Below are 14,911 nucleotides of genomic sequence, written 5' to 3' on the forward strand. Positions count from 1 at the left end.
CAGATGCATTTGAGATATCAAAAAAGTACTCCAGAGTGTTGTTCAGCATGGGGGTGAGTAGAAAATGAAGGCTAATCATGTTTTGGGTGTACTATTCCTTTAAGCTCTCTGAATAGGGTGTGTAACATTGGTTGGGCTATTTGCTGTTCTATGAGCCCTAATGCAAGCCTGGTTGAGGCTGAAGACGAAAGAGGTGGTATTTGGCTGCAGGAGGAAGAGGCGCATGCTCAAAACAGATGGCATCGAGAGAAAATTATAATATGTGGAAACGGGATGTCTCAATACATCAGACAGGAAGATAAAGGTTTGACTAAAAAGGTTATTTCAATTAAGCAATCATTTTAGGCACACAGCCAAATCAATTACAGAGCAGGATATGTGCAATAAAGCCAACAGTTGGAAATGGCATCTATAAAGAACTAATTTCAATTAAAGCAAATATACACTATATTGCCAAAAGTATTTGCTCACCCATCCAAATTATTGGAATCAGGTGTTCCAATCACTTCCATGGCCACAGGTGTATAAATTCAAGCACCTAGGCATGCAGACTGTTTTTACAAACATTTGTGAAAGAATGGGTCGCTCTCAGGAGCTCAGTGAATTCCAGCGTGGAACTGTGATAGGATGCCACCTGTGCAACAAATCCAGTCGTGAAATTTCCTCGCTCCTAAATATTCCACAGTCAACTGTCAGCTGTATTATAAGAAAATGGAAGTGTTTGGGAACGACAGCAACTCAGCCACGAAGTGGTAGGCCACGTAAACTGACGGAGCGGGGTCAGCGGATGCTGACGCGCATAGTGCGAAGAGGTCGCCAACTTTCTGCAGAGTCAATCACTACAGACCTCCAAACTTAATGTGGCCTTCAGATTAGCTCAAGAACAGTGCGCAGAGAGCTTCATGGAATGGGTTTCCATGGTCGAGCAGCTGCATCCAAGCCATACATCACCAAGTGCAATGCAAAGCGTCGGATGCGGTGGTGTAAAGCACGCCGCCACTGGACTCTAGAGCAGTGGAGACGCGTTCTCTGGAGTGACGAATCGCGCTTCTCCATCTGGCAATCTGATGGACGGGTCTGGGTTTGGCGGTTGCCAGGAGAACGGTACTTGTCTGACTGCATTGTGCCAAGTGTAAAGTTTGGTGGAGGGGGGATTATGGTGTGGGGTTGTTTTTCAGGAGCTGGGCTTGGCCCCTTAGTTCCAGTGAAAGGAACTCTGAATGCTTCAGCATACCAAGACATTTTGGACAATTCCATGCTCCCAACTTTGTGGGAACAGTTTGGAGCTGGCCCCTTCCTCTTCCAACATGACTGTGCACCAGTGCACAAAGCAAGGTCCATAAAGACATGGATGACAGAGTCTGGTGTGGATGAACTTGACTGGCCTGCACAGAGTCCTGACCTCAACCCGATAGAACACCTTTGGGATGAATTAGAGCGGAGACTGAGAGCCAGGCCTTCTCGTCCAACATCAGTGTGCGACCTCACAAATGCGCTTCTGGAAGAATGGTCAAAAATTCCCATAAACACACTCCTAAACCTTGTGGACAGCCTTCCCAGAAGAGTTGAAGCTGTTCTAGCTGCAAAGGGTGGACCGACGTCATATTGAACCCTATGGATTAGGAACGGGATGTCACTTAAGCTCATATGTGAGTCAAGGCAGGTGAGCAAATACTTTTGGCAATATAGTGTATTTCTTTAAGAAAAAAAAAAGCCTTTCATTATGCTGGCATTTAGCAAATAAATAAAAGCTATTCCTGATTTAAAACAGGTTTTTATAAAAAGTGTTTTTTTTTTTCAACTTACATTTGGTCAACAGTTCTGTTGGAGGAGATTCAGCACAAGTATTTCCATCTTTCAACTGCATATCTTTATATATTTCCCAGGAGCACAGAGGAAATGTGTGATAGGAGATAAACTTTTCTGAGACTGTATGGTGTATTTTTATTTATTTTCAAAAAAAGTACTTCTGTTTCTTCCCTTGTTTATTTTAGAGAATAGGAGAGATTCTCCTTCCTGAATCTGACTCACATGTTTTAAATCTAGTTAACTATATATCTATTGTAGATTACAACGCTTAGAATCAGAAAAACTACCATGTTGCAGCGTATATTTCTCTTAACCTTTAGAAAATCAGAGGACATGCATTATATTTAAAGTTCAGTTATCAATAAGCAACCTATGGAGGTGGACATTTAAATAATGGGAATATATTTGGTTTGAGGTGTTTTTTAGATAAGTAAATTATGTGATTTGTGTTTCCTTTTTGTATAAAATGTAACTGGAATTCATTGTAAATCAATGCTGACCATCACCACTGAGCTATTTGACAGCCATCTTTCAAGGCCACTTTAAGTGTATTGTAAATACTTAAATGAAACAGAATGTGGGTGGAGTATCACTTTAACATCCATAAAGTTAATTTAATTTTAACTACGTTGGCTTAAGTTGTGTGGAAAAACTGACTGTTTCCACCCTCAAACCAGGCACATTTTCATTGGTTGGTAAATTCTGGACAGGCTGGCAGTCTGTTTTTAACAAACCCAGACATTCAATTAAACTTCTGAGATGCATAAAACTGACATAAAGTTTTAAAGAAACATTTCACCCCAAACTGCTTTTTTTCCCCCCACTTTGAAATTAGGATGAAACAAGTAAATCATAGGGGACCTCTTCTGAGTTTTAGCGAGCATCTGGGTCACCTGTTCTTAATATGGAAAGGAAATCAGGGCATCTATCTAGCTATAGCTCACCACATGTCCTACTGTTAGAAAGTGAAAATGTTTGTTCTAACTTTTGGTTCTTTTTAATACAGATTCCCCACATTAAAAAAAACAACAGCAACATCTGTCTCTAAACCAAATTTTTTAGATTTACAGACAGTTTTCAGGTTATAGCTAAAATACCATTAATTACACAAATAGGAAGAATGAATTAGATTTAATTAATTATTTATGTTTTCCTGTTAAAAGACACTATAGATTCTAGATATTTTTCTTTACTGTTGTTTTATCCCAAAGAAAGTGTACCTTTTTCTCTGGATGGACGAAGCACCAATTTGATATATTTTGTTGCAAGCTGTCTATCAGTGAGATTAATTGTTAAAGGACAGATAATTCCTACAAACAATGTTTTTTTGTTAATTGAAAATCAGACCCTAATAGCCGTGCTACTAGAACAGATCCACTTGTTTTTTAGAGACAAGTTTCAAAGGCATTTCTGGTTCACTTCAGCCACCAAGATAATTCTGCAACTTATTTCAATGGCTCTAAAATGGGTAAATTGTCATTTACAACAATTCTGAAGATAAAATTTGTGGAATTCATGAATGGTTGTCCTGTCAACAGAGTCACTCCCTAAATATTGAATCTCTGCAGCTCCCTCAGAGCCACCATGGGCCTCTTGCACTCTAAAGCCGGACATATACTGTGCAATTTTTTCAATAGTTGCATGCAGGGTTTTGTCGTACAATGTGAGTTCACAGCTCACGATGTATGTACGCCATGCTTCTGTGTTTTTATTTGAGAGGAAGAAGAACAAAAAGAAGAATCCTTGTTTGTGCATGCCCACTTACTCCTGACCTGACAATTCCTGTTTGGGAGGTGGTCATGAGAGGCTGAGCTCCCCTCGTTACCCCCTGTACAGTGTATGCCCGGCTTTAAAAGAAATTGCTGCCCCCTCATAAATTAATTGGTAACAACTATTTGAATTAAGTTTTCCTGACTTAATTAATTCTAATTGTAATCTAATAGACTTAATAGATTAAGTTGGATTACTTTGATTCAAGTGTTCATTTAAGTTGGTGCGTCATGAGTGTGGTACAATCTTCAATAAATGTTCTCCTTACCCTGCCTGTCAGTAATGTTTGACCACCAGTTTTGGTAGGTTTCTAATGTGTTGAACTGTATTTACTAAAATGTTCATAGTTTGGAATATTGTTTCAGAACCAAATTCTGCTTTCTGACTAGTCTGATTAGCTTTTTTTTTTCTTCACAATGCTAGATACAAATGCCTGCCATGTATTTCAGATTTGTATTTGCCATTGTCTTTAAAACAACAATTCTTCTCAACTACAAAAAGGAAGCAGCGCTTACTGTCATGCTATCAAATAATGTCCGACCAAAACACAGGGTTAAAACAAAATATGGAAAACATCAAGGGTATTTATTGTTTTGCAAAACACCATATTTTTATCATGAAGATATTTTAGACTTATATTGAACCAGAAAGTCATAGAATAATGTCTTTTATTTGGAGATATTAATTTCTAAAGCAGAAATTATAATCAGCTAAACTCTGTAATAGCAGGTCGGCATCATTAAAATTTGAGTTTTTTGCTCATTTTCATAATACCCTTTGAGTCTTACACTCGCCTGTGTCACTGAGTGTATGTAAAGAGAATAAGCCAAAAAAAGAAATCCAGAAGTTTTTTAGATCCTTTTATTTGAATTATTACAGTACTACATGGGCATTGTGTTGACCTGAAAACTGAATTAAAAAGTTTTACAGAATTCCAGAGATGTTCTATTCAGTCAGATGAAACAGCTCTCAGGCGTTTTAAATGCAGTGTGTCAGAATCTCAACACACTGTCTAAAATGGCTTGATCAATAAATAAAAGTACAAAAAAAACAATTTTCATAATAAAAAAAAAGAAAAGAAAATCATGAAAAATTCCCAAGGCACACAACTTAACAAACCTTGGAAGTCCAGGATTACCCACCAACAAAATCAATTAAACATGAAAAAAAAATGAAATAATGAGCAGTAACAAAAATAATACTTAAATAACATAATAATACTAAACTTATTATTATTGTCATAACAACATCCAGTCAAGTTTTCTTATGATTAGACTTTCTGCTAACTAACAAGTATGCACCAGTTATTTCCAGTTTGGCAGAGTTAAACTTTCATCATCAAATTATTTCTTTTTCAATATTTTGGGTCTCCCATGCTTTGGCTAATAAAAAATTATTAGATTATTTTTTCCCCACCTTTTCCAAACAGGTCTTTTTTTTTTATTTTAAACTGTTTAAGCTACTCTGACATTTTGGTGTGTCAAAACAGAGAAAAATCTAATTACAACACCAATTTCATGCCATATTAGTGTGCCTGTTTCAGAGAAATTCTAATACTTCGAGGAAGGAAGTATTTGCTTTTCTGCCATACATAAAGCAATAAACATTTCTTACATTTTGGAAAATCAAAAACAGAAGCGTAATAAACCAAAATACTAACATAGTATAAGTTTTTCACTGTAAATCCAGTTGACATTAAAATGCAATACAAAAGGCAATTAAATACAATATTATAAGCAGTGGGTCTTTTATTAAACTCAGTACCCCAGGATCTGTCCTTCACACGAGCTGACTACTGAAAACTTTCAACATGGTTTTTATTTTGGGCTCTCCAACTGCATGTTTTTACCATCTTTATCATTTGATACGATGTATGTTTGCTGATGTTTAAGAGTAATACGTTTTCTAAGGTTATAAAGAAAAAATTTCTCTAGACAAGTTGCATCAACAGCCTCCAGCATCTCCAACAATTATAAATGGGGGGTTACCCGAGTTAGAAGGACTCATTTAAGCCTATTTAATCATTTCAAAGCCTCGTCATATCTTTGGTACAAAAAACTTTCCATCTACTCTTTTTAATCACTTTCTTTACACCCTCTATTCTACATTGCATGTCCATCAAAAATTGCTTCTAGCACTCTGCTCCCTCTTGCTTTCAACAAACACATCCTCCCTTATCTTCTGAATCGCATATCTCTTTTACACACTTCACTTTTCCCTGCAGCTATAACTCTCCACGCACTGACTCCCTCTCACGCTCCAATAAAACAATGGCGGGCTAATTGTGCACTGTGGGCACAATGAACAAGTATACACAGCTGGGAGGCTAAGCACAGACTGCAGATTTCACCTGTGCTGAGTCGGGGTTAGGGGCGGGATGATTAGAGATCTCTAGAACAACATGTCTCCAGCGTTTCGTCTGAGGAATTTGCTGTGTCATCGGCAAGCAAAACAAAAAGCTTAACTTTGCTCTTTCGAAGAGCTGCGGGTGAAATATTAACCGGGCCCACAGTGGAAAACAGCTGAAACGTCTTTGGTAAAACATAAAATTAAAGTGAAAACACATCTCTCCAACAGAAGTACTATACAGGGACAGTTCAGGACGAGAGATGGACTGTGACCGGTTTACTGCAAACAGATCAACCTGCTGAATGCTGAAATGAGAATCTTTTTCCTAATTGGTGAACACACCTTATTAACGTATCAAGATTCCACCAACTTCAAAACCTCTATCCATATCACCTTTGACACCACAATACACAGAATTGTCCCACTTGATGAGCGATTCCTTGTGATTCCAGTAAAAAACATGTTCAGCAGAACCTACACCGCTGCATAAAACAAACAGTGAACTTAAACATTGAAAAAAGCAAGCTCAGCTCTGATCCATGTGGATGAAAAGAAAAGGAGAAAACCAGACAGTTTGATTTCACCTACCAAAGGTCAACCTTTAAACCCTAGTACAAGGAAAGTAAGTCAGGTATGCTCTGAAGGCCCTGGGTTTCTCCACATTCACAAACATATAAAAAATAAAACTGGTCTCAGGGTGGGCTGGCTTTTCCTTCTCTTTTAAGGAAACAACATACATAATTTTTATTATGAATCAAAAAAGGCACTTCCTACATATTCTTCATACCATACGCATATAGGACATACACTTTTAAGAAAGTATATTTGCCTGTGTATTACAGACACAAGCATGGTTTTATGTGTTGAGTAATAATATGTTTATCACTGAGTAACATAATTATATATGTCAGTTTCACCCAAAGAGTTGGAGACGTGAAGATTCCAGTATCAACCAGCCACCCACCAGTTTGGCACCTACAACTAAAGCTTAAAAACATTAATAATAAATAAACATTGATATTTCTTTTTAAATTCAGAACAAGACCCTGGTTTGTTTCTTCTTTTTAAAGGAAGTAAAGATCACAAAAGCATGTGCTCTGTGTGAGTTTTAAGGTGCTTTTGTAAACTCAGACATTGGTGGTGTACAAAAAGGAGAGCCAACCAGTTTCTGGGTGCAGCGTTTGTGATTCTGACTTGCCTTCTTGCTAAATATGTAAACATGTTGAACACAGCAGAGTCTACAGCGGGCCAGGACAGCATACTGGGTGGCATTTTCTCTCTCCTGTGCCAGCTCAGAGTCTCTCTCCTGTTCACAAAGCCTAAAACTTGAATTTCCACTGAACAGAGAATTACACATAAACATGTGCATCTGTGTGTGCAGTTGTGTAAGCGCAAGCATATCTTTTGCAACCAAACTTTTGTCACGGCTTCCCAAAGGTGTATCCCAGTAACACACTGGTCGTTAATGCTGCACAAACACTTCATTGCACACACAGAGTCACAATCAAATCCCTCTGCTTCCTCTCCCTCTGCCACCAGCTTGTTAGGTAAGATTGCTGCTGATGTCCAGGGCTTGTTGGTACACCTGAGTCATGTCTTCCAAATCCCCCAGCAGGGAGAAGCTGCCATTGTCCCCTGGGGAGCCTTTAATTTTTGAGCCACGGCTGAATTGGGGCCCCTGGATGGGTGGTGCAGTCTGCAGACCTTTGAAGTTGGCTAGTTGCAGCAGGTTTTCAGCCGAGACGCAAGCCCTGATGTTTGAGCGGTGATGTGGGCTGGAGGGATGCCACTCTGCTCCGCTGAGGGAACTCGGTGAAAGCGATAGGATGGAGCTGTCCTCCCCCACGATGCTGGAGGGCCGACTCTGACTGCGGGACAGACCGGAGTCGGTTGTAGAAGGAGGCTCGCCCAGTACCCCTGCCACTGCTGCTGCTGAGGGTGGCCCACTGTAGGTAGAGTACTTGCCGTTTCGCTTCAGAATGCCCTTTCTTCCCATCACCCGCTTAGGAGGAGGGGTGGCTAACAAGGACATGCTTGCTCCTCCTAAAATCTCTGAGGATTCACTGCGCTCTGGGGAGGAATAGTACCCTGATTCCCGCTGTTGGTTGTTTTTCAATATGCCTTTCTTTGGTAGAGACGGTATCATCTTAGCTGGTGAGCCACCTCCTAACACTGGCTCCTCTTCCTCTCTGTCAGGGCTTAAAGCCTCCTCTCCACCTTCAGCTTGAGGCAGCGCTGCTTGACTCAGATCCACTTCCTCTTTACTGGTGGACCTTTGCTTCTCAGTGATTCTGGTCTTCAAAATGCCCTTGGGTCTCTTCAAACCTGGCTTGTCTTCTGCTGCCTCTTGGGATTGACCAGCCTCAACATTTTCCTTCTTCGATTTTTTAGGCCTCTGCCGCAGGATCTGGGGCACGGCTGCAGCCTTGGCCCCATTATTACGTGGCTCGGTGCGAATCTGCCAATCGATAAAACGGGCCCGCTGGGCTTCGCAGTCGCAGACGCTGTTCTTCCAGCCCCAGTTTACCCACCAGTGATTGGCTATGTCCTCTACTGTTGCTCGCCGTTCAGGGTTTACCATCAACATCCAGCGGATCAGTCCACGGGCATCTATGAGCAAGAAAATATTGAATCATAACATTTAAATGTTGGGATTAGAAACAGATATAAAATCTGTAGTAAAGATTTAAAAGTTCACAATTTTGTTTTAATTTCACTGGCCCTAATGAGTTCCGGGTATTTAAAAAAACATTTAAGCTGCGTCCGAACATCCGCCATGACCCCTCAATCACTATATAGAGCGGGCACTATATAGTGAAATCAGTCAACTGACTGTTCAGAAAGATGATCACTACTTTTCACTCTCCGCTCATAACAAATCCCATAATGCTTTGCGAAGAGAGCTCTCGCAAAGCAATTCTTGACATTTGGACACTAATCTTAAATGCTTATGGCAGACGTTCCAGCACAGCCATAGTATCAGTGAAATATTTAAAATGAGAACATGTCCAAACAGGTTATGCAGACTGAAAGATGGCAAAAGAGAGCAAGACTTAAAGATATAGTGGAAGATTTTTGGCAAAATTTTAAAAGACCCGCTCTCTTGACTAAAAAAAAAAAAAAAAAAAGCACATGCACAACACTGCACCCGCTCCCGACAGCCTATGACGATAGCTGGCATATCCCATAATGCCATTTTCAAAGAACCGTGGTGAGAAAGGTGAACTTCAATGACTGAAACCGTAGCTCACCACAGATCTACGCCTGAAAGTCGGCATGCACAGAAAAAGATAGATAGCACATAGGACGGCCTTACGTAAACATATCACCAGAATGATTGACAATTAGGAGGAACATTTATTTCGGTTATCTACCCGGAAAAAGAAAATCCTCTACTACACCTTTAAAGGACACAGCAGGAAGGCAGAAAGCTTTTAACCTCTGTCATTCAACATGTAATATTTGGCAGTGTTGGCCTTTTTTCCTAAATTTGTTATCCAAAATTTGGTGTTGGTTCAACTAAATGTATGATCCAATGGTTTATACAATACCTGAAGACTGAGTGGGCTCTTTGTATTCACCATTGCTAATCTGGCGAATGAGCTTCTTGTGGTCTCCCCCATCAAAAGGCATGGTTCCATAGACCAGGGTATAAAGCAGCACTCCAAGAGCCCAGCTGTCCACCTGGTGAAGAGAAACACCTGGTCACAAACTTGTCCATTTAGTCAGCGGCAATCCCTCGTGCTGTATAGATGTTGGATCAGGGCAAAAAAGCATACAGAGGTTTAGGTGTATTATGCAAGCTAAATGCAGTCTTCAAAGCCTTGTTTTGATAAGTGATTCATGACATTAAAACTCAGAATGAGCTCAGCTCTGCCCAACATCAGGTGGGAGCTTGAGATGTTTACAATGAGCTTGATAAACACTCAATTCATTTTCTTTTACACTGTCCTACAATAACATCACTGCTTAAAAGCTTTTGACACATTTTTTTTTTTAGATTAAATGATGACAGTAATGCGGTGGGAAAATTATTGTTTCCTCACAGATTAGTCGGCCCCTCTCTCCAGCTCTGTCAGTCCAGAGCAAAACTTTTTAGAGCGCCAACCTAATGCAATGTGACATCTTAAGACATTACATAAGAGTGTATGTTTTGTGGTGTTAAGAGGGACAGGGCCAGAGAGCAAAGTGCTGGGAGCAAAAGAATAAAAGAGACGAGGTATATGTGTTTCTCTGAGGATTAACTGAGGAAAAGATCATGTCTCATTCATTTAATTGTCAAAAAAAATTGTATATCAGAGCTTTGATTTTGGATTGCAGGTAACACACATTTATATGCTTTTACTGGAAGTATCTTTGAATCTTTGAGACACAGACGAGGAAGAGGAAATCATATAAGACCAGTAAAAGAGCTGGTGTACTTCCTGTTAGGTTCTGGACCTGCTTCAAGAATGCTTGCCTCTTCGGTTGCCATTGGTCAAATGCTGAGGGCGAGACCGGGTACTTTTGTTTTGTTCTATTTTTGACGTCCTTGCTTGCTGCAATTTGCAGCCTTGCCCAAACTTTGTCATTTTGACAGTGGATGGACTTTCACATGCCTGAGTAAACCATGATTTCTTTTAACAGATTACTCACCTAAGAAGCATGTTTTGAAGCTTTTTTATGAAAACGTATTTGGCCTGACCTTTTAAGGTATTGTGTAAAAATTTGGTTGTAACCTTTAAAACTTGAGCGAAGAGAACAAACACCCCGAACATTCAGTCTGGGCTGATATTATGGGCAAATATTTATATCTGTAAATATGGAAAGCTGATGCAGACGTACCAAAAACTTGCAGCTTTAAGCAGTAATTGGTAAATCTAAAGGATGGTTCCACAAGTCATTGACTCAATTTTTTTTTATTTTTAATGTGTCGGTCTGTAACATAAAACCTTATTTCATCATATTTGATATTTTGACTGTAATATGGCAAAATGTTTACAGATATAATGAGTATGACTACTTCTTTTTGGCACTAGTGACTCGTTTTTTTTAGACAGTAGGCTGACAGGAAAGGGGGTATGAGAAAGGGGGAGAGACCAGCGGCAAAACCACCCCCCATGGACATGGACAATACACGCACCTTAGTTTAGTTTTGTCTTCAATTTATTTGTTTCCTTTAGCAATAACTATTGATGTTACTCATGCAACTCAGTGCCATATATATGTATATATATATATATCAATACATATATACTTCTTTACCCTGTATATAGCTAGCTCTTAGTTATAGAAAAATATTTATTGTGCAGGAATAAGCTCTGTTACACTGGTAGCAAAGTCATTGACATTTCGTTGTCAAGATTCACCTTGTGTTTTTTTGTGCAATGACAATAAAGGAAGTCTAAGAAGTCTAAGTCTCAAGGACCAAGGGTTGGATTGGAACCCATGTTGGCCATGTTGAGGACTAAGGCCTCCATAGATGAGTCGTGTGCACTAATCACTGCACCACTGAAGCACACCTCCCATGACTTGTTCTTTAGAAAATTGTATGTAACAGCTTAGCTCCAAAATCTTTAGCTCCAAAAGTGTGTGACTATTTCTGATTGATCATGTATCGTAACCACTGAGCCTCACCTCCGGGCCACGGTAAGGTCTTCCATTCACAATCTCCGGTGAAGCATAAAGGGGGCTTCCACAGAAAGTTTGCAGCAGCTTGTCCTTATGGTAGAGGTTGGACAACCCAAAATCAGCAATCTGTGGACACATGGATGTAGGATTTACATGATCCTTATGTGATGGATAAACCCTTTTTGATGTCTTTGATGTATACACTAGGGAGCGACTCACCTTAATATTACAGTTTTCATCCAGTAGCACATTTTCCAGTTTCAGATCTCTGTGCACCACTCCATTCTAAAATTCAAAGACAGCATCAAACTGAGTGATGCATCAGCAAATGTATTATTCATAAACAGCCCATTGTGTTGCAGAATGATTTACTCTTCATAACACAGCTTGTGACTCTCTGAGGAAATCAAGTCAGCCTGTTGGTCTAGTCCAATTTTAATTGCTCCTGTTTTCTCTGGGGTCCTTCTGTTGACATCTGCTGTGATTTCCGTTTTAAATCAATTCACATGTGTCACATAAATATAAGCCTGTAATTATGGGCCCTGTGCAAATGATGTTCTCACAGCACTTAGAGAACCTGGTATTAAAATAACAGCCTTGATAATGGCTTGGTTTAGGAAAACATCTCAGAATTAACATGTGGTACCCAGAGAACAGCTCAGATGTGAAGGGATGACTTCATCCGTCAACCGCCCCCCCGCCAGCCCGCGCCGATCTGTGAGGCATCTCTCATTGGTTGTTGTTTGGCATGTCGTTTGTGTTCACATGGCTCTGATTGGTTGATATGGGGGAGAAATGATTGCTTGCTTGTCATGACAGTGACTCACACCATCCCACCCGGCAGGAGGCTGCAGTCGCTGGTGATGATTCATCATTGATGGCTGTCTGGGACTCTTCTATCTGAGTACAATGACGTCAGCCCCTATCTGCAGCTGGGATGAGCATGACAGCCCTTGGTTGGCGGGATCCAAACAAGCCCTGTGACCTAAGGGGGTTTTCACTGCTGTTGTGGATGTGTGAAGCATGGGCTAAAATGGGCGTGCCTGGTGTTAAATCTCCTGGAGAAAGACTCCGGGGATATCCTGAGACATCCATCAGAGTGTGAGCTCAGAATGAATGTTTGGCTCATAAAAGTAGAGTAACTCTGAATTAAGCAGCCCATTTTTTTTTTTACTTAAATATAACAGATGATTCTTAAAAACCAATGCACCAAGAATATGTAGCTACAGATTATCTGACTACATGGCTGGAAAGCAGAGTCTGTATGGTATATGAAGAGTTGTGCATTGTTCTGGTTTAGCCGGTGTACTTCTCTCACCTTATGGCAGTGATGCACAGCAGAGACGATTTGTCTGAAGAAGTGTCGTGTCTCCCGCTCACTCAGGCGCCGACGCTCGCTGATGTAGTCATACAGCTCCCCTTTACTTGCATACTCCATCACAATCACAATCTTGTCCTTGTTCTCAAACACTGAAAGATAAATAAGGCAGGCGCAAACCTTTAGGGTTCAAACAGGTTGAAATAATCAAGCTGAAAACATACACACAAAAAGGGATCTGGGAGTTAGAACAGTAAAGTGAACCATCATGTTAGCCCCATTTTACTTTTGGAGCAGGATTTTAAATTACAGATCTGCACATAACATCTTGACAACATTCCAGAGGTTACATCATCTGAACCCCACCTCACGTGCCTGGCTTCTTGCAAAACTGCAGGAGGAGGCTGTTAATTAAAAAGGCTTGATATTTATGGAAGAGAAAAAGTAGAAAACAACCACACAAAATAGACAATTGAACCTTGCATGACACTTTTGAACATTTGAAGTTAAAATCTGGCTGCTATTAATTAAATAATACCTGGATTGCTGCCATTTTTCCAAAACACACTCCAATATTCTAACAGGCATTTCCTGCTCCGTAAATTATAATAATGGTATGTAAAGACTTCTTTTTTCTCATTTCTATTCCTTCTTTATTCAATAAAAAAAAACTTTTTGGGAAAACTGAAGAGTACTTTTCCAGTGTTGTGCAATCCAATCAGTTTAACTTCTACACATGCTGTGACATTTATGCTTATATAATCTAAAAATTGTACTAATGCAAAACAGAGAGAGCAAATAACAGTGAAAAAATATACCATTAAGTTAAGCTGTGATAAAACTTAAAGAATTTAAAGAAACAGACAATGAAAATAGGCCCCAGCAAATCATCTCTTCGATTTAATCATGGAAGGAAGCCTCCACAAGTGACATACAAGATACAAACAGTTTGAAGAGTTTTTATAATAATAAATTGGTCAGAGGTTTTTATACCATTATCTGTTCTCCCTGTAGGTAATATTATTTTATCAGGCCATTTAAAAATTTTAGGCCACAATATAAGTATGTATGATTTGAGCTGATAAATATGGATATCAGTCAATTGTCAAAGCTTCATTATAGGTATCATAGCAGAGACGAAAAGGTTGCGTTGCCCTGTCATAATAAACAAATTCACAAGCTTATATGGTAAAATCATTACATTTTCAATGTCACAGTATTCCTGCATGAAATCACAAGGGATACTTTTACATCCTTAAAGCTAGTCCAGCTCTATTACAGCCTAATTAAGTGGCGGCCTAGTGGTTAGGGCATAGAGCTTGGAACCATGATGTTCTGAATTCAAGCCCCACTCCCACAGATTGCCACTCTGGGTCCCTGAGCAAAGACACTTAATGTAACGACAATAAAAAGCTGGAAAAAGAAAAGAAAAGAAACAAAAAATAGGGTCAATGTGGCCTAAAATAAAATTTTTAATAAAAAGCAAAACCGTATCACTTATGAAGAATTTTTGTAGGTGCAGCCTGTTCCGACAATTGTAAATCATTAAACTTAATTGCATGTCCTTCTTTGGTTTATCAGTGTAAGATCCCATCTTGGAAACGTAATTTGTGTGAAAAAACATGACAGTGGTTAGGTAAGGATAAGAACAGAAAAACAAGGAGGACGTGACAGCAGCACAGTAAGTCATGTTGCCGTGTATTGTGCTTGTTGATTTTCCCACACAGCAGGGTCACCAAGGGTGAAGGCCTCTACTTTCTACACCCTTGAGTGAGCACCTTCATGGGCTGTCCCCCTCTTTTTTCCCTCCCAGGGTCCTTTTAAAGATATAATCCTCTACAAAAACACACAGTTGCTGAGTGATGTTAATGCTCCCTGATTGTAAATGTCTGGCTGCTTGGGAAATAGCAGACAGCTAAGCCATACCATTCTGGAGGGCAAAGACGGTCCAGCTTTCTCTTTGGTGGACAGAGTGGGGACCTGGGGTGACATTCCCACTGACCCTTGATGGGCTTATGTTTGGCTGAGCCAATTCTCAGCTTGCACTCCCATTTA

At 39.8% G+C, this 14,911-nt stretch overlaps 1 protein-coding gene across 1 annotated transcript in view; it reads right to left on the minus strand.

Moving 5' to 3' along the window:
- Nucleotides 1–4,418: 4,418 nt before the first annotated feature.
- nuak1b (NUAK family, SNF1-like kinase, 1b) overlaps nucleotides 4,419–14,911 on the minus strand; it is a 28,101-nt gene continuing 17,608 nt past the window's right edge. The window contains exons 3-7 of the mRNA XM_038280428.1: nucleotides 12,857–13,008; nucleotides 11,758–11,823; nucleotides 11,545–11,664; nucleotides 9,480–9,612; nucleotides 4,419–8,538 (exon numbers count right to left, since the gene is read on the minus strand). Coding sequence (XP_038136356.1) covers nucleotides 7,472–8,538; nucleotides 9,480–9,612; nucleotides 11,545–11,664; nucleotides 11,758–11,823; nucleotides 12,857–13,008 — 1,538 coding nt within the window. The 3' untranslated portion in view covers nucleotides 4,419–7,471. The remainder of the gene's footprint in view (nucleotides 8,539–9,479; nucleotides 9,613–11,544; nucleotides 11,665–11,757; nucleotides 11,824–12,856; nucleotides 13,009–14,911) is intronic.

The sequence above is a fragment of the Cyprinodon tularosa genome, unplaced genomic scaffold (assembly GCF_016077235.1).
Source record: "Cyprinodon tularosa strain WSP-4 unplaced genomic scaffold, ASM1607723v1 ctg16, whole genome shotgun sequence".
Lineage (NCBI taxonomy): Eukaryota > Metazoa > Chordata > Actinopteri > Cyprinodontiformes > Cyprinodontidae > Cyprinodon > Cyprinodon tularosa.